Here is a 24,605-nt window from a genome sequence, read left to right as displayed (position 1 = left end):
CCCTGTGTGAGTTTTAGACTATGCAACAGATCTATGCTCTTAGTAAAATTAGGTTTTCAAAAACATGAGAACAGTACAAAATAGCAGAACCACATTTTGTTCCCTCTTCAAGGCTCTCTCTTGTACATGCCACCTGAAGACCTGTGAGTTTTCAGTAATTTTATTTTAAAAACTGAACGACTTATGATTGTAAAGCATTTTATCATGTTTTCTGAAAACAGCTGTTCTTGGTTTTATGTAGAGTCCTGCCTTATTGTTTCTCTTTATTTATGACAGAACGTACGGAATCTGGTTTGTAGTTTTCAATTTTAAAACAATCCTTTATATAATAAAATAAAGGATCTCAAAAATAAAGAGGGGAGGGAAGTACGGTGCAGCCTCACTCTTTCCAGTTCCCCAACCTTCTTGACCCCTTCTTGGCCCACCTCCTTGAAGAGATTCTTTCCTGTCAGCCACCAGGCGGCCTAGTAATTCTCCTCTGGCTCCCAAAGCAGCCAAGTATCAGCCATGTCACGAAGTTCACCTCCAGTTTACATGGCAGTGACTCCCAAATCGTTACCTCAGTCCTAATTTCTGATCAGTTCGATCTGCTGAGATTCAGATGTTGCTAAAACATTGAAAATGGATTTCGGCTTCCTATAGGAACATAGTAGAAGTTTGTTTCTAAATCTTCCCTTTTCTTCCCTCCTCAAGTCAGATAGAACAAGGGGGTAAGGGTGAAGGAAACCCAAAGTTACATTTTCAGAACCATTAAGACAATGAAAAAAAAATCTGAAAAAATATGTACATGTGGCCAAAAGCAACAGAAAAGAGCCTCTCCTGAGTGGGAAGACATATGCGTGGGGCAGGAAATAGGGGAGTTTGCAGAGGGGAGCTAGGGGAGACAGAGCTCCAGAAGTCACCAGCAAATATCCACTTCCAGAGGATAATGGTACCCTGCGTGGGAGCAGGAGCAGGGCTGAGAAGGAAGGGGCCACTCTGCTGGGGGAGGTGGGAAGGAGAGGCTGGGACCACACTCACCGGAGCGAGCGCCAGACTGCTGATCTCTGCAAGTGTCATCTTTCTCTAAAGGGAGGCAGATCCCTAGAAAGAGGGGGCTGTGCATCTTGAGGCCAGTGGAGTGATGGGGGCACATCAGGACTGGAGGGGAAGCCCTCCTACACCAGGCTAGGTTCTGAGAGGCAGAGGGGGAAAGAAATGGTGCCTGCCTCAGGGCAGGACAGAGAGGAAGGAGTCCTTGAGCAGAAAAACGGGGTACTTCCCTCTTCACAGTGCTCTCCTGCCAGGAAAATCAAACTTACTCTACTGGATAACAAAAAGATATAGCAGCCACACACAAAAAAATATATAAAAAAAAAATTATACAAAAGAACAGCAAACTCTCTACAAAGAAAATGCAGCAGGGAAACAATGTTGCCACAAAGCTGAAAAGGTGAACATTATAACCCAAAATAGCACCGCACATTTTTTCTTAAGCTCAATGAGGCAACTGCAATTTTAAGAGATCACAAAACATCTCACGGATGTCCTGGCCAGATAATAGGCACCCTCGAAGTAGAAACTAGAACTCAAGAAAGAAAGAAAGAGAAAGGCCAAGTCAGGAATGAAGACTAAAGGACAGGAAGCACAAGGAAGGGACACACAGAAAGCAGGTGCCCCCATCGTCACCGCCCATTACAGCTGTAGTCATTTTTGGTTGCTTAGGCCACCACCCGACACATATACTTTCTAATGGTTTTAGCTCCTGGCTCACCGTCACTTCAACTTTTGTCTCAATTCCTCATGATTTCACTCACATGTCTATGCTACTTCCACCATCCTGGCCTTAGCTCTTTGGACGCTTCTCCCCAAATTATCTTGTCCTCCACCCTACCTTAGCCACGCACTCCAAGTTCCTATCAAAAGCTTTCTCATTACCAATAACTGTAACTCTTCCCTAATGTCAGTTTCATTCACACCACACACCAGTCACCACCTCCTGTACACCCAGCTCATGCCCACTGGTACCCCGACTCCCACACACCTCTGACCCACCAGGGCCTTTGGTCCTGCCACGTTGCCACTTTCTCCCACACAACCTCCTCACGTCTCCACTTGTCTCCTGACCCGACTTAAGCGCCAGTCAGTCATCATGTCACTCTCTTGCACATACCCCCAAGTCCCTCACTCTATTCATCTTAACCACGTAACAAATCCAAAACTTTGGCTGAGACCAGCACTGTACCTCCATTACATGAATGTGCCATATGTCATTTAACCAAATCTCCTTAATGGACATTTTATCCTAAGATTACATATTTAAAAGTTGGGGAACTTACTATTTATGCTGACTCCACAAATGAACCCTTCTGAGATATACCTATTTATAGATAAAATAAAGTATGATGCTGACTATACGATAAAATTCTCCTATCTATGTTTCCACACTCCATTTATTTAAATGCTCAAAACCTGTGTTCTACCCAGAGTAAAACCTGAGTCATTTCAATGGTCTGCAGCTCCTACTCAGGGCTCCAAGCCCATGGGCCTCCTCACCACTCTCTAACACGCCAAGCACATTTCCACCTCAGAGCCCTTGTACTAGCTGCTCTCCCATCTAGAACATTCTATCCCCAGATAAACGATGCATTCCGTTACTTCCTCTGAATATTTTGTCATCACATCGGTAAGGCCTATCTTGGCTCCCGTGTACCCCACTTATAAATGTAATCCCCTCTCCAGAATACGAGTATCAAATCCCTGCTGGGATGTTTTTGTCATTGCTTTTCATGACACTTAATATATCTCCTTCCAACATACTATCTAACTTATTTTATGTGTGTCTTCTCTCACTAAAGGTTAAGAGGCAGATATTTTGTTTATTTTATTCACGGACACAGTATCCAGACAGTGCCTAGGACATCATGGGTACTTAATAACTTGTGGAATGAATGAATGCATAGAAATGCCCCAGTAACATCCTAGTACAATATAAAACATGATCCAAATGCAGTGTTACGTGTGAATCCGATTGTTCCCCCATTCAAACACTACCAGCCTCCCCACTTAACAGCTATATGAACTTGAGCAAGTGACTTAACCACTACCCACCTAAATTTTCTCGTCTGACAGAGCTGCAAGATCAAATAACAATGTATACAAAATTGATACAAAATACCAAATACAGGGCACAGAGTAACCTAATAAAAGTTACAAGATATCTCTCAGTAAGAGGTTTTTTTGAATAAAGCAGGGTGTATATACAGGCAATGCTAGACAACTAAAACCACTCAGGAAGAAGTTTTAGAATAAAGCAGGGTGTGTATACAGGCAGTGCTAGACAACTAAAACCGCTGACTGTATTTGGGCCACTTTGCCCAGCTCTCCTCCCACTCCCCTGCAGCACCTCAGTTTTCTGCGTGTTCACAAATAAGCAGGCCTCTGCGGGACTTTTAGCTAAAGGCTGCCACACTCGCCAGCAGGAAAATAACAGGCCACAGGCCAGGAGGGTCTCTTGATATCTGTGGGCATTTTCTCGGACCAAACTACTCCAGAGAAGTACTTACGGATATTACTCAGTATCAGTAAAATGCTACTGCAGCAATGGCTTCTTCAAATCATGATCATGATAATGACACTACAACAAGAAGGAACGCTGGAAAAAATAAGTGTACCATGATGTACAGAACCTACAGGACATTATTTTGTATGATCTTTGGGTTCTTCCAAATCAATTAATAGGCAAACTAACTAATAACTGCTTTAAGGAAAATAAACCAAGTCTGGACTAAGTATGAAAGGCAATTAGTCTTTAATGAAAAATATTGCTCAGTAGTTGGTTAAAAAAAACAACAAAAAAGGATCAAAGAGATGAAGATAAGGATTGTGGAAACCTCTTCCACCTGACAACCCTTCAATTATATGAAGCAGCAATCCTTGCCCCACCCCCGGCCCCGCCCCCGCCACATGAAGTGTTCCCAGTACTTTGAAAGTGCTGCACGTGATCTCTTTACCCTTCTCATTCCTCTCCCATTGTTCACATTCAATAACTGTTTCTTTTTAAGAACTGAATTCACAAAAAGGTAATGTGCCTTTCCTTTAAGATTTCTTTATATGTCTTCTTTCTTCTTCATTCAGGTAATTTTACATTGCAGTCAGGACATAGGAGAGCTTCCCATCTTATTCAATAGTCTTCCTTCCAGTGTCACATGCTGGAATCACAACATTCTCTTTTCTGAAATTTTCTGTGTTAGCTTTTGTCAGCCAACAAATCCTTAATTAGCCTCTGTATACACAGCCGTTGAGGAATATCATTCATAAAGACATGATTCCCTGCGTAGCAGAGATTATAGACCAGGTTAAAAAAAAATGTTGGCACTTAAAATATATATATAAAGACTAAAAGATGAAATAAAAAAAAATTCACAAGCCAGCATCTTATTACCAAATGAATAAGAGTAGACTGCTGCCATAAAGTCAAAGGAAAGAAAAATAAGCATTTATCCAATGGCACACTTACCTCACTTTTTGAAAATAGATAAATGTAGTTTAAATACACTGAGCAAGCTACTTGAGCTCATTCATTCCAATTTTATTGAGGGCTGACTCAAGCCAGGTACTGTTCTTACAGTATAGACAGAGCTGTGAACAGATACATTAAGCCCTTTCTCTTAAGGCACTGACATTTTAGTAGGGAATGCAAATAAAACTCAGTAAATAATGACTGATAAATGGCATTATAAAAATAAAACAGGTTCATGAGAAAAACAGTAACTGGAGGAGACAAAATGATGGGTCAGGGAAGACATCGCTAAGGAAATAACCTTTGGGCTGAGAACTGCATGCCAAGGAGGACCCAGTCACGTGGAGGAGATCTGGGAAGATGTGTGAAGCAGAAGAGGCGCAGGTGCAAATGCCCTGAGATAAGAATGATGAGAGGACGGTTCAAGAAGCAGAAGGCCAATGTGGCAGGAATGTTGCAGCTGCCGGGGGAAAGTGGTAGGAGATGCCAGGTAGGGGCAAGAATCAGACCCTGGAGGATGCTGTGGGAAGGGCGAGACTGACGTCTAATTGTAAGTGCCACTGGAAGTCAGTGTGGAGCTTTGAGCTGTGTGACAACATGGTCTTCTTTACAGTTGTAAAAGCTCACCTTAGCAACGGTGTGGTTACTATTCACCAGAGTGGAGAACAGGCTGTAGATAGGCAGGAATGGAAGCCGGGAGGACAATTTGGAGGCTGCAGTCATGTAAAGAAGAAATAGCAGCGGCTTGGACCTGGGTGGAAACAGCAGAGTTGGAGAGAAATGGACACATCTGGCAAGTCGAACCAGTAGCACTTAGACTGAATGTGGAGAATGAAGACAGGGGACTGGGGTTTGGGGTTGGAACCAAGAGTAAGAAAGTGCAGGTTCAGGGCAGAGGCATGCAGACGACTCACTGAGTAGATAGGGGCACTGAGGGATAAAGTTCCTTGAAGCACCTTGGAGCCATATCTGAAAGTTTTAATTTATAAAACAAAAAGGGTTTATTTGGTCACAAACAGCATTCGTGTCTGGCTGTGTAGAAGTCACTGGAGAGAAGAAAAAGTCGCTCTCTGTTAAATTCCCTTGGATAGCACATTAATTTCCATACCTATCTCTGTTCAATGTCAACACCGCAGGCATGCAGAAAACCACAGCAATGAAATCAAAGCTACTGAAGTTTTTCTCCTCAAGGGAAAAAAACCCAAGTATTTTCAGATGTGTGATACTAGAAGTAGATCTATGTGATCAATTGATTGATCCAATTGATCAATTGGATGGATCTATGTAACAGCATTTTAGGAGGAAGAGGCAGGGAGTGAGTGATGGAGAGAGAGACAGAGAGAGACAGAAAGACAGAGACAAAGAGAACACACAAGTTTTCCACCCTAGGAAAAAAAAAGTATCCCCACTTCCTGGGTAAATACACACATTTCCAGTAAATTCACATTAACTGCTCAGGACTGAGGTTCTTTTTTTCAAGAAAAGCTTGCCCTAGCACCAAAAAAGAGAAGTCGCTATTAGCTTCCCCTTTGTGCAATCATGAGTGAAGGTAAAAAAAAAAAAAAAAACAGACTCTAAAAGAATTGTATTCATTCTCATAAGTAACAAAAGGGCTCATATTTCTATATAGACTGTATTTCATCTCACAGTCCTATGAACCTTATGGGGACAAGAGTCAAGCACTGATCCTTTATAATAAACAAGGAATGAGAAGCTAGTTGCAACGCAGACAAACCAACAGTCTTTTTTTCAACTCTAAACAAGTCTGTGTTGGACTAACAGCTTTAATCTGTAGGATAAAAAAATGGAACAACGAAGATTCAACATAAACATTTTTCAGTCACCTTCTCTTAACCTTTATAGCATGAGCTAAAGTTCACACATTTTATGCCTCTCTAGAAAGTTCTGCCTTCAAAATCAGGAAAACACACACACATACACACACACACACATACATGTGATAAATAATGCATATTAGCAGAAAATTCCTGAACTGAAAAATTTAAATGTGTATACTTTATATTACCAATGGATGTACTTTGCTCATTTTCCAAAGGCTGTTAGCCACCCTATCTTCCTCCTTCAGATTATTCTTAAAAAAAATAAAAATAAAAAAAATACTCAAATGCCAGACTTCTCATAGCATGGGTGGGAAGACTTACTGTAATATGCTTGTATGGGAAATTTTTATCTCAAGGACTATGTTTCATGGTCAGCTGTTATCATTTCTATTTATCAATTTCCTTCAATTCACTTAGTTAATTCTGACACGACTTACACTGGAATCCCTTTTGACTGTAACTCTCCCACCTCTCAATACTTAGAAATAATACCTAGGTCTTAGCGGAACTCTAGATGGTCTTGTGAATGACTGTTTCTATTATGGGACTTTAAAAGTATGCACTACGGATTCAGATATGGCAACTGGTTTTATAACAACAAAGAGAATGATCCTACATGTATTAGAAGAACTTTCAGGATTCTTTAACACTTTGGTTAGAATCACAGCCTGTTAAAGGTGGAAGCCCACAATCCAGTCGCAGAAAATAAATATATAAGGAGATCATGTCCTAGGAAGTTAAACAGCGTATGCAAGGTCACACTGCTATTTGGATCTGATTTCAGGAAATGTGCATGCACACACATATAGCATGCTTTATTAGAAACTTTTCCTATCGTCTCATTGACTTTCCTAACTCAGTGATAGTCTGAAAAGTCTGATTCAAATCAGGAAATTGCAATATAAATCACCATGAGCTACAACGATGGCTAAAATTGGTAAAATGCAAAAACGTAAATGCCAAATGTTGGCAAGCAATTGGAGCCAATACAAACTCTGATACACCGACTGGTGAACGTATAAGCTGGTACAACTACTTTAGGTAACTGCACAGCTGTATCTACTATAGCTGAACATACACATGTCCTATGACCCAGCGACCCAGTTCCTAGGTACACATGAGACAAAAAAAGATACAAGAATATTCAGCATTGTTCATAATAACAAAAAACAAAAACAGATCCAAATGTCCATCAACCGTAGAAAGAATGAACAGATTATGCTATGTCTGAATATGGAATATTATACAGTAACGAAAACAAATGACCAACAGCTACATACAACATGGATGAACTGCACCAACATAACTGGAGAAAGAAGTCCAATATAAAACATATTACTTGATTCTATTAGATAATTAATCACTGATGATGTTAGAAGTCAGGACACTGATTCCCTTTCGAGAGCATGGAGGGGAGGGGTATAAGCATGAGGAGGGCTTCAGGGCTCTTGTAATATCTGTTCAATTTCTTGACATGTGTGGTGTTGTAACAGATAATTCACTGAGCTACAGACTAGCAATTGGTGTACTACTATACATCTAAAAATACATCCTTTTTTAAAAGTTAAAAAAACATCTTTAATTATGTTATGGAGTTCAATATATTTACTCTGCTTCTATCAAAAACATGAGTTCTTTCTGTGTGTCTTCTTGTCCTGAATACATTTTCCTATCTTGTTTGTGTTTGTGCGAAGAGGAATGGCCCCTGTGAAAACACCCTCCTCTGGTTTACGTTATAGAACAGGCTCAGCCATGTCAACCCACAAAGGCTCGCTTATGTTTGTACTACTATACACATCACTGGGAGGAGTCTGTCTCAAAGAAAATACAGACGATAAAGAGGAAATGGGTGTATGTCTCATTTCCAGATACATACTGCTAATAAAAATGTTCCTTTTGAACATCTCAAGCCAGAGCTTGAGAATTAAATCGAAGCATTTCTTTGGTGTATGATGGTTTTCTAGACCTGGGATAACAAACAGTTTAATTTACATGCCAACTCCAGTCCACTGGGAATGGGTGCCTAGAGCACTGGGTTGAGAAAGACTGGATGCCATGCGGAGGCCAGTAACAGAATACCACCTGTGCCCCGGGCAAAGGATGGAGCCCCAGGCGGATAAATCCCCTGCTGACTCCGTGATAGAGTCAACAGGACATTTTCTCTCTGGAGAAAGACATTGTCTTAATCATTTTAAATGCTCCACAGAGAAATCCCTAATAAAGTTCCAGTTTGTTATACCTATTTCTTCCTTATTCTTAAAAAGTCATTTTAATATAATCTTTTTTCTGTCTAATATATTTTACGCTTAAATATTCCTCTTTAAATGTTTTGTTTGATATAAATTACATTACTGTAATATGGTTGAAATACTTCGCTGGTAAAGCAAATTGGTAAGACTACATTTTTAACAAAAAGTAGTTTAAGGAGAAAAAGTTTAAGTACAGTTTCTTTCATTTACGCTATTCTTTGCAAACCAGAACTGCCAGAATATAATACTAGTTAAAAAAACGACAATAAAAATACACCCCAAACTCCAGTTCTCCAATTTTACTAAATGTTATCCTTGGGTTTCTCCAAGAATCAAAAATCTTTTTGATTGCTATTTTCTTTTTTGGTATAAACTAAACCATACAACTCAATATTTTGCAAGTTTTCATTGATCTATATCAAAACTAATATGAAAATAAACCTCCACTGCAGTGATCAGAAAGACTTTAGCTTTAGTTGAACAGACGCACATGTTCTAACTACAGGGTATTATTACCTTACTTACATCCTCCCTTTAGGTTTCTTTTGTAAAACTAGGTCATTTGTACAGACACAAATTCAAATATGCAAATGTAGTGTGAAGAGAGCACCTAAATGTGGTGCCAAGTACCATTTTATTCAATCACACCCAGTATTATTAGCATTACCAGATGGGGGGAAGGTGAACTGAAATTTCACACTTCTGCCTTTCACTTCCCTGTGATATCTTCACAGCCCGTATCAGTGACACACGCTGGATACTAGGTTACATTTTTAACAGAAACTAAGTCTATCTAAATCTAAACTTCCCTTCATTCAGACACTGAATCTCAGAACTAGAAAAAATACACAGTGATGACTGGTTTCACTAAATTCATGTCCCCAAATCTCAAATGAATACTCAACCTTGTCAAAACTACAAGTAATCACTTTCTCTCCTTTCCATAAATTTCCATCAGCCTTCCTTCCCATTCTCTATGCAGGTCCTTTGCCTGCTATTTTGTTTATAAATAGTCCCTTCAGACAGGAATTCCCCATCTTCACACACCATGTTCCCTGTCTACACCACAGGACTCTGCACAGTGGATGAAAGGTGAAGCAGACACTAAAGATCCATTCCCCTTCCCCTCTAGTCTTCAGAGACATTTCTATTACAAATACGTATACTCATTAGAATCTCCTTTTTGTGGTGGAAAAATGCAACCCTTTCTTTGACCCTCTTTCTATTTCCATGGCAGAATCTACCAGCTGCCTACTAAGTATGGATTTTTCTCTTCTCTCTCAAATGAAGCAACAACCCCCAATCTTAGTGAGCACGTGGCAATCCAGCCTTCCCCGCAGCGAGGTGTGGCCACATGACTACATAAATTCTGGTCAATAATATAAGCAGAGGTCAACAGGCTTCTGGGAAGTCTCTTTACATGAAATGGGTTGGTCCTTCTTCCTCTTTTTCTCATCTACACGTGGAACCTGGATCAGTTCGCCTGATCCAATAATCTGCTTTTATCTTAGTCTCTCAGCAACAACAGACATAGATGATGCCTCCTTCACTCTTGAAACACTATTTTTATTTATTTATTTTGCTGTCTGGAAATCTATTGTATCCTGATTTTCTTGTTATCTCACTGGTCATTCCTCTGATTCTTTATTCTGCTTTCTTCTGGTCTTTCTGACCTCTACATTTTTTAATACTCCAGCCCTCTTCTCTTTATTCACTCTTTTGTTATTATTTTATACCCATGGTTTTAAATGCCATTTATATTCTGATGACACACTGATCTCTTAATTCATGTATCTAAAAACAGGTGTTTGACATTTTCACTTAGATGTTTAAAAAACATCTCAAAATTTACTTGGCCAAGTGTCCATCGGATACCCTATAAAATCTGTACATTATTGAGCATATTCCCCAAATTGTCTTTCGTGTCCCTGTGGCCATCTTGTGGTTACCGATTTGTGCTTCCTAATCCCCTCACCTTCTCCCTCCTCCCCACCTGCCTCCCACCTAGCAACCCTCAGTTCTTCCTCTATGTCTCTGAGACTGTTTCTGATTAGTTTGTTCATTTATTCTATTCTTTAGATTCCACATGTAAGTGAGATCATATGGTATTTGTTAGGAAGACCACTTCATGGGCAGTGGAGGTGCCTGACCACTGCACTGAACACCTGAAGCTGAATAATAATGAACGGCAACTATAATTTAATATATATTTAGTCACAGGATGTGGAGTACAGCATAGGAATAGAGTCAGTGGAACTGCAACAGCTATATAGGATGTCAGGGGGGTAGTAGCTTGGCGGAGGGGTGTAAATGTCTAACTATTACATTGTTTTATACGCCTGAAACTAATAATAAAAAAATAATTTTTTTAAAAAAGGTAATACAACCTAACATATATATATATACAAATTATAGATATCTACTAGACTGTAATTAGTGTTTACCTTTGGGGTGGGAACTGGGATGGGAAGAGTTGGGGGTTAAATGAAGAATTTTACTTTTCAACTCAAAAAGAAAAAAGTTCTTGGCAAAGCAAAACTCTTCTCACTTCTCCTGAAGCGCAGACCTTCCCATCTGAGTACAGTCACCACCACCACGTGGCTGCTCAATGCAAAAGCCATGGCGTCATGCTGGACTCCCCTCTCTCTCTCTCTCAGTCCACCCACATCCATCAGGAAGTGCTGCTGCCTCTGCTTCTAAAGAGCATCCGTCATTTCTGTCCTCACTGCCACCACCTGGTGCAAGCGGCCATTTCTCTCATCAGACCCCTGTGATGGCTAGCATGTCCCCCTTCTAGTTCCCCAAAGCAGCGGCCAAGGGAATCTTTTCAAGGTGCAGATCTGATTAGGTCTCCTCCTGCCTCTCAGAGTGAAATCTAAACTCCCCGTACGGCCTCCGAGGCTCTAGGTGATCTGCTCAGCCTGTGTGCTGATTTCATTCCTGGCGGCCACTCTTGCCTGAAGTGCTGTGTTTCAGCCACATTGGATTTTTTATTTTACTTTTTGCTTTCTATTTTCTGAACACACCAAGCTCCTCTGGACTGTTTATTTTTTTAAATAAAAAAAAGTTGTGGCCTCCATCTGAACGCTCTTTCTTTCCCAGCCCCTTCTCATCCTCACTCAGGGCACCATCTAAGTGAAGGCAGCTTCCCCCTACTCTCTTGCTCTCATATTTTATTTTCTTCAGAGGAAATCATGTTGTTCATTAATTAATTTATTCTTTTTACCCGCTGTTTCTCCTTACACTGCAAACTACAGGAGAAGAGAGCTACAGGGATCTTGTTTACTGCTGGATTCCCAGGGTCTGGAATGGTGACTAGCAAGTAGAAGGTGCTCAGTAAATGATTTGTGGCATGAATAAACACAGACTGTCAAAATCAAGAGTCACCGAGTCTGAAGCCTGATTCCAGTGTTTAAAACTCTTAATAACAGACCTGAGGAGTATCTGACCACCACAGTCTGGTCACTTAACAGCCGGGATCCACTCCGCCTGAGGTAGGCAACTCCATCCCTGAACAACCTGGCTTATTCGAAAGTTTTTATTCCTTCTCAAGCCAACATCTGACTCCCATAGAGTCCGTTCACTTGTGGAGGGCTTTCTGATCACGCAGAATATGCTGCTTGAGTTCTGCAGAAGACAGCGCTTCACATATCTGAAGGTGGTGATTGTACCTTCTCGTGCTTGAACACTCCTCATCTTAGCAGGTCTTCACAAGCACAGTTGTAGGTCTCATCACCACTCTCGCGAGTACTCCAGGACTGCCCTGAACTGTAATGCAGCCACATACTTAGCTACCAACTATGCCACAAATATGCAACTCTGGCTCAATTTATCACTTCTCATCTGGCTGGATCAACTGATCTCTTTCTCAGGGAACATGACCTGATTTAAGTTAAGCTTTACTTCCTGTCAGTTCAAGCTCACATACACTCTCTGATCCATGTAGATTTCATACCACTAAGTGCTTACTGCCTCTATAACCTCAGCACACCACAGCTATTTCTCCTTCTTCCCAAAACTTCTGACACCATTTCGCTGGAGGAGGCCTGCCCTATTCTTTGGAAGAAGGTCTCTTGGCCTCTTTTCTTACTTAATGGTCCTGATTTCCCACACAGGTGAATTAAAATTATAAGCTCTCTTGATTTACACACAGGTAGCCTGAGACAGACCAGCACTATTTCTAAGCAGCAGCAAGGGAGCTACAAAAAGAAGAGGCCCTTGTGGCTATCATCAGAACAGGTATGAAGCCAGAAGGACAGAGGGGAGCCAGTGCTTATGCCCCGGGACTAATAGGAACAATCCTTGAGGTACTATTCCTATAGTCCCCGCTGTGGACAACATGACGCCTCTCTTCACTGCCTTGCTCCTCTAAGAACAGCCAAAGAAAACAAAAAGAATTAACCCAAATAAGAATAAGGGTTATTTTACACAGCTGTGCACAGTGGCGTGTTTTTAGAACCACCTGTAATTTAATTTTACTCCCTTTGTCCCAAAACACACTGACATCTCATTTAAATCATTCACAGAGAGTAATAACTGTTGGGAAGTTGATTAGATAAAGAAATACACTTTGGTTATCTGAAAATGTTCCTTATTTCCTCAGTGTGGTAGCATCTTGGTAAAGAGAGGAGGCTTAAAGAAGCAGACTGAAGAATGAAACTATACTAACACTCTAAAAGAGTTCATGTAATGCCCAGAGGGCCAAAATACTGGCCACAAGATGACTAGAATCATCCAGGTCTGTGATTAGGTGTGATTCAGGAACAAAAAAAAAATAAGGTAAAATCTGCAGGCTCAAATCTGCTACAGTGACTTTTTTTTTGTTCTTATGTATATCCTGAGGAGTAATAATTTCTAATAAAACACCACGTTGGATCAGTCTACTAGTATTCTGCCTTTGACAGTTGTAGCAAAGCATGACTTGTGGGGAATCCAGATAGTAGTTATCTTGTATAACTGCCTCAATAGATAAAAATGCCTCCTCCTTAGTTCTTCCCTGCTCCTTAATAATGTGCCATATATTTAGCCTTTACAAAATTAGTCTATCCAGTCAGATTTTATTTCTAATAAACATATGTTCTTTAAAATTTTGATAGTGCTTCCCAGTTCCAAAGCTATGAGATTAAGTCAACAAGTCTCATTACTCTCATCTAGAACCAGATACCTTTAAAGCAAACATAAGTATCAACCTTTTAAAATCTTAATTGCATTAATGAAATTGTGTGCTATTATGTGCCTGACGCTCTAAAGAAAAACGCAGTTAAGTGTTATCTCTTCTCATGTAATCAATTCTTATATTCATTCCAAAGAGTTCTAGCCTTTTAAAATCTGTTTAGAGAAACGCCCCTCTCTCTCCCAGTAGTTGTCCTTTTATAAATCTCCACCAAGTTCAGTTAAGAATTGAAAACAGGGCCAGCCCGGTGGCTCAGGAGGTTAGAGCTCTGTGCTCCTAACTCCTAAGGCTGCCGGTTGGATTCCCACATGGGCCAGTGGGCTCTCAACTACAAAGTTGCCAGTTCAATTCCCAAGTCCCACAAGGGATGGTGGGCTCTGCCCCCTGCAACTAAGATTGAACATGGCACTTTGAGCTGAGCTGCCGCTGAGCTCCCAGATGGCCCAGCTAGTTGGAGCATGTCCTCTCAACCACAAGGTTGCCGGTTCGACTCCCACAAGGGATAGTGGGCTGTGCCCCCTGCAACTAGCAACAGCAACTGGACCTGGAGCTGAGCTGCGCCCTCCACAACTAAGATTGACACACCGTTCTCCAATAAAGTCCTGTTCCCCATCCCCAATAAAATCTTTAAAAAAAAAAAAAAAAAGAATTGAAAACAAACAGTGAAGTCAATTGAAAACTCAACTCACAACATTGTGTGATCTTCTGGATATTGGAAGAGATACGCTGGGCCAGCTGGGTGGAGTCTCCAACAATTCCTGGAGTGTAAGACATGGTTGATTTGCTTGTGCACTAATTTCATCAGATGTTGATGGGCTGCGCAGTTTGCTAAGCAGTCACCTATGTGATTTAAAAGAAAAGTCACATAATTGTATTTTTAGTTACTGGCTTACATTTTCCAGTCAATTTGGGAAGTCACAAGTACAAACTTGATTAACCAACAGGGTAGAAATCTATCAAAGGGGCACAACAAATAGTAAAATGCTTATGTCTGTCAAAAAAAACTAAACTTTAAAGGACAGAACTGAGTTAAACATGTTAAAACAAAATATGGTTCAAATTGTACACTCCCTTTGAACTTCTCTGTCTCACTAAGGAAGAGTTATATTAAGTCCCTTTTCTGTGTATAGTTTTAATTGTTTCTATATTTTCTCTTTAAACTGCAAGCAACTATAAGGCAGGCCCCACATGCCATTTATCTTTCTCCAACATTTAACATTGAAAACAATTCCTGGCACAGACAGGTATTTAAATATTTATTAAAAGGAAAATAGACTCAGGCTATCCTGAGAAATTTCACTACTGTATCTACTTCAACACACGTAGGAACAGCTCAGGAACATATGATTAATGGCTCTGTAATTTTAATGGGAAAGAAGGTCAAATTTGAAAGAGCAAAGTCAACAAGTGAGGAAAAAAAAAAAGGAATGCCCTGTAAAATGCTCATCCTACATATACCTTCCTAACAGAGCAAGGAGAACAACTCTCCTCATCCAGAAGCCAGCGTCTTAGAATAGGAAGCTAAGCTGGGATACTGCTATCGGGAGGAGGTAAGGTGAAATTCTTTTCTTCTCAATCCACCCCACACCATTCAGTTTGCAAAGACAGGATGAAAAGGGGTATCCTATGTATAGGACCATGCCCAACAAAGAATTTCAACTATTCCTACACTATCGTTTCGCTGAGTGTGCACTGAATACTGCAAAGTTAGTTGTAGGAGGTCAACTTGTAATCCAACTCTGCTACCTGCCCACCATTCAAAGAAGCACTTGGGAGTTGTAAGCAAATAAACAAAACAACAAAGATAAAGTATCTTCCCAAATCAAGTGTATCGTTTAGGAGAAAGAATAAAGTTAATAATGTAAGAACAACAGAAGCAACACAAATTAGTAAAAGGTCACGTGCTAGGCGGAAATGACAGGGAGTATGAAAAGGAAATATCACTATTGTCGCTATCTAAAAAAACTTATGAAACAAAAACATAAGACTTGGATACCTGAGTATGCCTGGTATCAAACAAAGACAAAGACATAAAGCCTGGGGTGGATATACCCAGAACACGTGGAGAGGGCAACCACAGGGTGTCAAAGTTCCTGGTCAACCCTGCGTCAGATGATTCATGGCTGGGGCAAGTGAGAAATAACACAGAAAGAAGGAGAGAGGGATGATCTAACATTTATTGCACATCTGTGAAGTGAAAAGCATTTCACATAGACTGTCTACATTTTTAAAATCTCCCCTTTAAAATAGGTAGTAGCCAATAAACTGTTTTAATGATAAGCAAATTCTGTGGCTTATAAAGATTAAGTAACTGGAAAGGTAACCCTACCCACCCACCAGGTGGAGGTGGGATTCAATCCCAGGGCTCTGGTTCCAAAGCTACCCATGCTTGGCTACCACACAAAGCTAATGTCACAGAATAGGGCGAGCCCTGGATGCTAGGTTTGGTTTGAATACGTTGCGATAAGAAACCACTGGAGATTTCTGGTAGGGGAGAAGAGGCCACAAGGAAATAGGTGTCTTTGTTCCAAGGGTCAGTGCTGGCAGAATGTGCAGCAGTTGACTGTTAAGATGGCTAAACAGTACTGGTTCCATGCCTGAAATTCTGGTGCACCGTGGAATGTGCCTGGCCACCCTGGAATTCCTGGGCACTTTTACATGCTCTCCACTCTCCTTCATCAATCCACAAGTCCAATTTATCTATTCTGAGCCTTCTGGACCTCATCAAGACCTATAGACCCAAAGCCAACTTCATAAAAGAGTAAAATCAAACCTCAACTCAAACAGCAGAATTACTGCAGCAGAGTGGCAGGAATAAACTTCCTTCCAGGTAGCCTTGGACTTGGGCCTGCAGCCATTTGAAGTGCTGGGGCTCACACAGAACAAGGCTGGGCCTGGGGATTCAATGAGACCAACACCATCCCAAGCATCCTACCAACCACCAACTGGATTTCTAAATCCTGCATCTTTTCTTTTTTTTTTTTAGAGCTTTAGTGAAATATAATTCACATATCATGCAACTCACCAATTTAAAGTGTACAGTCCAATGGAGTTTGAAAATATTCACAAAGTTGTGCAACGATCACATCACATTTAGAACATTTCATTACCCTAAAAATAAAGCCCATACCCATTAGCAGTCACTTCCCCTTTCTCTCCAACCTTTTGAGCTGTAGGCAACCACTAATCTACTTTATGTCTTCATAGGTTTGCCTATTCTGCACATTTCATTTGAATGGAATTATGTAATACATGTTCTTTTGTAGCTTCTTTCTCTTAGCATGTTTTCAAATTCCATCCATAGTGCAGCACGAATCAATACTTCATTCCTTTTATTGCCAAATAATATTCTACTGTATGGATAGAGACCATTTTCTGCTGGCTCAGTGACATTTTTCTTTTTCCTTTCCTTCTATCAACTAGAGCTCTAGAAAAACTGGCACACAGCCAACACAAACACAGCGAATGAGGAAATGTTCCTTTTCTTATTTATGTACTCTCTTAGATGGGCCCTCCATCCATATGCACAAACACATCTATACACAAAGCAACAGAAAAAGTCAGTTTCACTTTCTTAAGTATGAGGACCAGCGTGAAGAACTGGCCTTCCCTCCACCTCATGTCCCAAAGTGTGAAAATACATTTCTGTCAAAATATAGCATTTGACAGAAAAAGCAAATGTTTTTTTTTTTCTTTATATCTGAATTTAAAGAAAGTAATAACCTAAAAAAACAAGAAAAAGAGGCATCTTGAAATATATTATGTGTTTTTAAAGGTCTTTCTATAAACCAATTAATGAGGGGCAGGCAGTCTATTTTGTTGACTGCTGTATTCTCAGTACCTGGCTATATAATAGGTGCTTAATAAATATTTGTAGAATGACTGAATAAAGGTACCTATTTCCTAAAAACACACAACACTTTGAGGGTAAATATCACCCTTTCTAAGACACTGAATTCCAGCACCTTCTTTCAGATCCTGAACGTCCCAGGCTAATTGCTTCCTTGAGGCCTGTGTTTGGTGCCATTTCCTGTCCCTAGAAAACTCTTCCCATGACCTCCATGGGACTGGCTCATTTCTTCCCAGCAAGGTCTCATCACATGCTAGGGAAGCCTTCGGTGACCACTCCCATCTGAAGTGAGATGTCACCACCCCTGGCACAATCTGTTGATCTCTCTAACTGACTGTATCATACATAGTGCTAATCACCATTTAAAATGATCTAATTAGTATATTGCTTATTAGCTACCCCCACCTCTGGAATATAAATGAGAGAACCTTGGAATTCAGCGTCAGGTGCAGGGCAGAGGTTCCAGGAATGGAAGGGTGATTACTCTACGGACCTGAGCATTCTCTAGATCAACTAGATTAACCACGTTCTTTATCTCAGCCCTTCCATTTGTTAAAATATGATATTATTTGGCTTTAGCTCACAATACAAAGGATTACTTTTCACCCTTCCGATACGCCAAGTTTCCAAATTAAATAGAATCGCGGCAAACTTGACTCAGACTTACTTCAGGTTTTACACATTTTTCAACCGCCAGCACTTGGCTCAAGTTTGTAACCCTAACCACCAGGAGGTTTGACCTTGTTATGGGGAGCAGCCAAAGTAAAATATCTGAAGAACAGTGATGCAGACGTTAATGAGCCAACACGGCATCATAGTAACTTCTACGGCAACTTTGACACCAGGGCATGATTCTCAACTTGTCCCAAGGGGTTTGAGACAAACGTGTCCAAGTGGCCCGGAAAGCAGAGGTGTGTTCACGTCCCAGTGCACAGTGTAACCCTGCGACGGGTGGGTGCCCGGGTGAGGCTCAGGCCGCCCCCCCTCAGAAGACACGTGCACCCCCAGGCTTGCTAAACAGAACCGTACGTACTTCATGCTCATTTCCTTTTCTTTCAGATTCTGTGCAGGTTTATACATACATTTACCGGAATGAAACAAAAAGGGAACGTAAGTAAGAGCCAAGCAAACGACAAGACACTTGAGAGAAAACACTAGAGAGCATTTAACCAGCAAAGCGACGTTATTTTTTTCTCCACGTCTGAATTTAAGGAAAGTAACCTGAAAAACAAGAGGGGGGCGGCATCTCGAAATAGTTCCTGTGTTTTTGAAGATCTTTGCATAAAGCAATTAGTGACACGTACGGAGAGGATCCAGCCAGCGTTGCCAAGCCACATAGAAAAGCAGCAATGAGTCCCTGAAGGGACGTCTGTGGTCCCTTGACTCCAGCCGTAGGATTTCAGTGCCTCCACAGCCGGGAAGAGACCTTGAAAATGCGTTTTCTAAATCCGCGAGTTCAAAAGAGGAAGCGGTCAGTCCGTCTCCGGCTCGAGGCCGAGGTGGGTGCCCGGACTCCCGAGCGGCAGGCGGCGTCGGCTCCCCGGCGGGTCCCGAGGGACCGCGGCCCCCAGCGCCCGAGTGGCGGCGGCCGCGGGAGGCGGCCGGGCCGGCCGGGCCTCCGGGCCGCGCCGCCTGACCCCGCCGCGCACCCGCGCGGGGCCGGGGCGCGTGGGGAGCGGCGGGGGTTCCCAGAGCCGGGCAGCGCCCGCCCTCCGCCTCCCGAGCGCCGGCTGCAACGCGCAGGGCGGCGGCCACCTGACGTCGCGTACAAACAAGGAGGCGCGGCAGCCCGGGACACTGCGCCTCGGGACTCCCGGCCAGTCCCCCCCCCCGCCCCCAGGTGCCGCTTACCCCAACTTCCGCGGCTTCCTCCTCCTGCTCCGGCCACCGGCACCCAGAGGCCCCAGAGCCCCCAGACACGACTCTAAACTGAAGGGGGCTGGAGGTAGGGCGCCCACTGCGCATGCCCGCAGGACAGCCCGGGAAGGAGGCGGGGCTCGCTTCCCTCCAATTGGCCGCGGGATGAGTGACCGCGCTCCTCTCCCGCCCCCTCGTTCTAAGCTGAGGAATGGGGGTATCAGCAAAATTGCAAGGCAGATATTTTTTGAGGCCTGACATACAGATGGGGAACGCCTTAGCTTGCGTGCAAAAAACGAGGAGGGAATGGAGGGCAGCTGTCTTCTTTATCGGGTGATGCCGGCCTCTCCAGATGCATGTCTGCAGCCCGCCCCATCAGCTCATGCCTGTGTTCTTTCCTAACCCCTTACTCTGCAGTAGACCATATTCACAGCTCCACTAAAAAAAAGGGGGGGAGGAGGGACACAAATGCACAATCCTAGCAGGAACAATGGAAAATCCGTGAAGAGTCACCTTTATGTGCTCCTTTAGTAGACAAGTGTTCACAGCATGTACAAATCATTCCAAGCATCCTTGAAGGACAGGACACATTTTTCATACGGTTTGAAAAGAACAGAGTGTTATAATAATATTCAAACATAATGTCATTGTTAGATAAAAAAGCATCAGTTTCTTCAGGTGAAAGAAATACCTCACCAAATTAAGTAGAAGATAGATTGGCTTGGCCTTTGCTTATATTAAGGCAACACTATTTTCTGAAAAGATCATCAGAACATCAAAAGTCCAGACGCACTTAGGTGGGAAAAAAAACAACAGTATTTTGAATTGGTACCACCTGAACCAATTTTAGGTTGTTTGGTATTACACATACATAATCATTTCGTACATAAGTAAGGTCAGCCAGGGATAAGAAACACAAGAATCTTTCAGTTTATCTTTCATTTTTCTACTTTTAACGGAGAAATGGGAGCAAGAGATATTTTCTATTTCTCATCTTTATTGAAGAAAACTACACTGTAATTGTGATAATAAGCAGCAACTTACACTCTGCCTCTGTAAAGAGGGACCAATAGAAAGAGGTGGGCATGCTGGCCAAGCAGAATGAATTTATTGATAAATGAGAGGTACAGATTGACTTCTGAAAGCTTGTTTTTGATTTAAAACACAATGGGAAAACACAGATGCTTTCTTAAATCTGTGCTATATTAAAAGTCAGCTAAAGTAATACCTAATAAACAAGAGTTGTTTTGTAATGATTATTTTGGAGCACCTCCGAGCTCCCTCTGCAATCTGCTTGTTTTCTTTCTTTCTTCTACACAGGTGCCTAGTGATATGTCAAGCACAGAACAGATGTTGGTCTGATTTTTAAACACAGAGGTAATAAATAGGCATCCCACAGAAATCTTACATGGGCATTTAAGCCATGGTCGGGATGTTCATTTCTAATGTTACCTCCTAAATATTGTTGATATGTGCCCTCTACTCTCTATCCCTCACTGCGTCTGGATCCACTTCAATAGCCTCCTCATTGGCATCTCTACCTCAGGTTGTACTCGACTTTATTATCTTCTGAGTCACCACTGAGAATTTGAAGCACAAATCCGAAAATATCACTCCAGGTTTCATGCCATCCCCATGTTTGCAACATGCCCCCAAACGTACTCCTTAAAAAAAAGCACTCCTTTACAAAAGCAGGGGTCCTGGCTGGGTTGTATACGTTGAGAAAAGGAATTAGGAAAGAGTGTCTATGGAGAAAGGTCTGGAAACCCATGGTATAATACATTCTTGAAGATTCAGAGTGCATGTTTGTAAATTATAGGCTCTGAGAAGTGGTTCCGTAAAAAAAAAGAAGAACTTTCTTTAACCTGGTATTTTCTAAATGTATTTGACCGTGGAATGTTTTTATACTTAATGGCTATAAGTTCTTGCAGAATATACATTGTGGAAAAAATTGCTCTCAAAATCAAGTCCAAGCCCCTTATTATAGCATATAAAAAAGGTGATCATATGTCCCGTTTTTCTAGGACAGTCCCAGCCTATGCTTGTTGTCCCAGCCTCTTGTCTGCAGAGAGCACCCACTTTCATTATCAAAAGTGTCCCAGTTCAGAAGCGATGTTATATGGTAACCTTATGTACGAGTATAAGGACCTACATGATCTGGATCCTGCCCTCCCCTGCATGAAAATTTATGTTTTGGAATATGCAAGTCTAAAGAACTTCTTCATCTCTTTCTGCTCCTCCCTTCCTCCCACCAACTGTCCAACCACACAGCAGAGGTTGTCTTATTTCTGTGCTTTGCTCATGCAGTCTCCTTTAACTAGAATATGTTCCCTCTCCCTCCTCATTTTAAAGTAAACTATTTTACAATAATTATAGACTTACAAAAGAGTTGCAAAGATAGTACAGAGTTCTTATACACACCTGACACAGGTTCTTCTAATGTTAACATCTTCCATACCCATGGTGCATTTGTTAAAAGTAAAAAAAAATATATAATGTTGGTAAAGTAATATCAACGAACCTATGACTTGGTTTGGATTTCACTAGTTCTCCATTAATGTTGATTTTCTGTTCCAGGATTCAATCTAGGATGTCACGTTGTATTTACACAGCATGCTTCCTTGGTTTCCTCCAATCTATGACAGTCTTTCCTTTTTTCTCATGACTTGGACACTTTTTTAAGACTACTAGTCAGGAATTTTGTAGAATGTTCTCAAATTAGATTTGCCTGATGTTTTCACGTGGTTAGACGGGGTCATAGACTTTTGGAAAGAATACCATGGAGGTAAAGTGTTTGTGGTACATGATACTTGCATGATCTTTGACTGCTGCTGTTAACCTTGATCACTTGGTTAGTACGATGTCTGTGAGTTTTCTCCATGTGAAGTTACCATTTTCCCATTTCCATACTATATTCATTAGAAGAGAACTGAGTTCTGTTCTATTCAATCAAGAGAACTGAGTTCCACCTGTGGAATGAAAAAAATGTAAAAAAAATTATGGACGTATGTTTAAACTACCACAGTAAATAAATATTGGGAGAGAGATACTTGGAAGCCATGAACATAAGCTACATTTCCTTAAAGTTTTGCCCACTGATTAGCATTCATTAGTATATTTTGCCTACAGCAGTTATTACTGTTGTGTTTTAAAGGTGACTTTCTATTTTCTTCAATTCTTCTGTAGGGAATATTTGTCTTTTCTCCTAAATTCATTTATATTTTAATCATTTATTTATATCAGTATAGATTTATGGATATTTATTTTATTCTTTCGGTTGTAGTAAGTTGCCTCCCCATCACTGGGAATTTTTTCAAGTTGGCTCCTGTGTCCTTTTGACAGCGCCTCCCTCCCCTTCTGTTCCCCAGCACTTCCTTACTTGTTGGTACAACAAGATGCTCCAGGCTTATCTTGTATTTTCCCTGCTCTAGCTCTAAAATCAGTCATTTTACAATGAAGCCATTGTTTCTTTCACTGGAAAATGGTATTTGTATTCTAAGATTTGTACTCTAGCTTTCTCATTGCTACTGGGGTGTCAATTGCTTCTATGCCTTCTCAGTGCACAGAGCTAAGAAATAAATGTAAGTATATTAACTCATGTATACACATGTATCTATAATTTCATCTGTATATATATATATATACACACACACACACACACATATATATACATATGTGTGTGTGTGTGTGTGTGTGTGTGTGTGTGTGTGTATGAGTTCATATAGATATTTCCAACTATAATCTGGTTCACAGGGTTCATTCTAACCTTCCCGGCTACATTATTGTTCACTTCCTCTATCTAACAGTGAGGAACCTAGCTCCCATTATCTAATTCAATTACTTATTTATGTAATGTAGTTTCAGAGTTGCTAACTCACGCTCCGGTGAGAGAAAAACTTGAGTACAGTGTTTATAAACAATGCTTTTGTCTTTAGCCTTACAATGTTTTTCAAATTACTAAGATCAGCATTTTTTCCCCACTTCCATCAGTGAAGTCGTGTTTGTATGGCAGTCAAATTCAATCGTCATATTGTCTGCATTCCGTCTGGGATTCACCAAGCACACCTGGTTGATTTTTTTTTCCAGTTTGAGTAAAGTTCCCTCTTTATGGTATACAATTCTATGGAATTTTGATAAATGCATGGAGTCATCTATTCGTCACCCCGGTACCATACAGAACAAGAACAGTATCATCTGCCTAAAATCCCCTTTTGTAGTATCTTTAGTCAACTCCTCCCCCAACCCTTGGTTTTCTGTACCGAGAGTTTTGCCTTTTCCAGAATGTCATATAAATTGAATCATACGATATGTAGCCTTTTGGACCTGACTTCTTTCATTTGCAGCATGCACTTAAGACAAATCCACATTGTTGTATAAATTAACAGTTTCTTCTTTTTATGACTGAATAAGTAATTCTATTATTTGGATGTAAAGCTATTTATACATTCACCTATTAATTGTTTCCATTTTTGAAAATTATGAATAAATCTTCTATAAATATTTGCATACAAGTTTTGTTAAAATTATAAGTTTTAAATTCATTTGGGTAAATATCTAGAAGTGGGATTATTGGGTTGTACATGTGTAGTTTTAAAAGACTGCCAAATTGTTTCCAATTTAGCTGTATCATTTTTCATTCCCAACAGCAATGAATGGGGAATTGCTGTTGCTTTAAATCCTTTTCACCATTTGATATTATTAGATTTTTTTTTAATTGTATCCATTCTAACAGGCATGTAGTGGCATCTCATTGCGGTTTTAATTTCATTTGCATAATGATGTTGAATATCTTTTTATATGCTTATTTGAAACCCATATGCCTTCTTTAGTGAAATGTCATCCATCTTTTAGAGCAATTTAAAAATGAGAGAAAATTTTATTTTACCTTCATATGTCTCATTTCTGAATCTCTTCATTTCTTTGAGTAGATCCAAGCTTATAACTTATGTCATATTCCTTTTACCCGAATGAGTTTTCTTATCTTAGACTGAAAAGGGCAAAGAAAGCAGAAACCTTAAGAGAATGATTTTGATTTATATTTATAGCACACGTAGGAGAGGAAAAACAAAATTTCCCCTATTCGCTTAGGTTCAGTAGCTGGGGCTTACAAATCAAACTAACGGAAAAACAGATT

General features: G+C 40.8%; 2 protein-coding genes across 4 annotated transcripts in view; both read right to left on the bottom strand.

Annotated features, from left to right (window-relative positions):
• The window catches only part of STX7 (syntaxin 7), a 42,427-nt gene extending 22,844 nt beyond the window's left edge, over positions 1-19,583 (bottom strand). Inside the window, exons 1-2 of one of the 2 annotated variants that reach the window (XM_081035736.1) lie at positions 19,466-19,583; positions 14,454-14,604 (exon numbers count right to left, since the gene is read on the bottom strand). In XM_081035736.1, coding sequence (XP_080891862.1) covers positions 14,454-14,538 — 85 coding nt within the window. In that variant the 5' untranslated portion in view covers positions 14,539-14,604; positions 19,466-19,583. Of the gene's footprint in view, positions 1-14,453; positions 14,605-18,918; positions 19,276-19,465 lie in introns of those variants that run through there. The other variant, XM_081035737.1, reaches the window with a different exon arrangement.
• A 710-nt stretch (positions 19,584-20,293) lies between these two features.
• Positions 20,294-24,605, bottom strand: part of LOC308491710 (trace amine-associated receptor 6-like) — a gene marked incomplete at its 5' end in the record, with an annotated part of 50,544 nt that continues 46,232 nt past the window's right edge. Inside the window, 2 exons of one of the 2 annotated variants that reach the window (XR_013992394.1) lie at positions 20,294-22,440; positions 24,357-24,458. Coding sequence is in view for 1 of the 2 variants with exons in the window: in XM_081035705.1 (XP_080891831.1) it covers positions 22,413-22,440 (28 nt within the window). The remainder of the gene's footprint in view (positions 22,441-24,356; positions 24,459-24,605) is intronic. The other variant, XM_081035705.1, reaches the window with a different exon arrangement.

Source organism: Rhinolophus hipposideros (genome assembly GCF_964194185.1).
Source record: "Rhinolophus hipposideros genome assembly, chromosome: 3".
In the NCBI taxonomy this organism is placed as follows: Eukaryota; Metazoa; Chordata; class Mammalia; order Chiroptera; family Rhinolophidae; genus Rhinolophus; species Rhinolophus hipposideros.
Note: the sequence above shows the minus strand (reverse complement) of the source record. Positions and strands in the feature narration are given on the sequence as shown.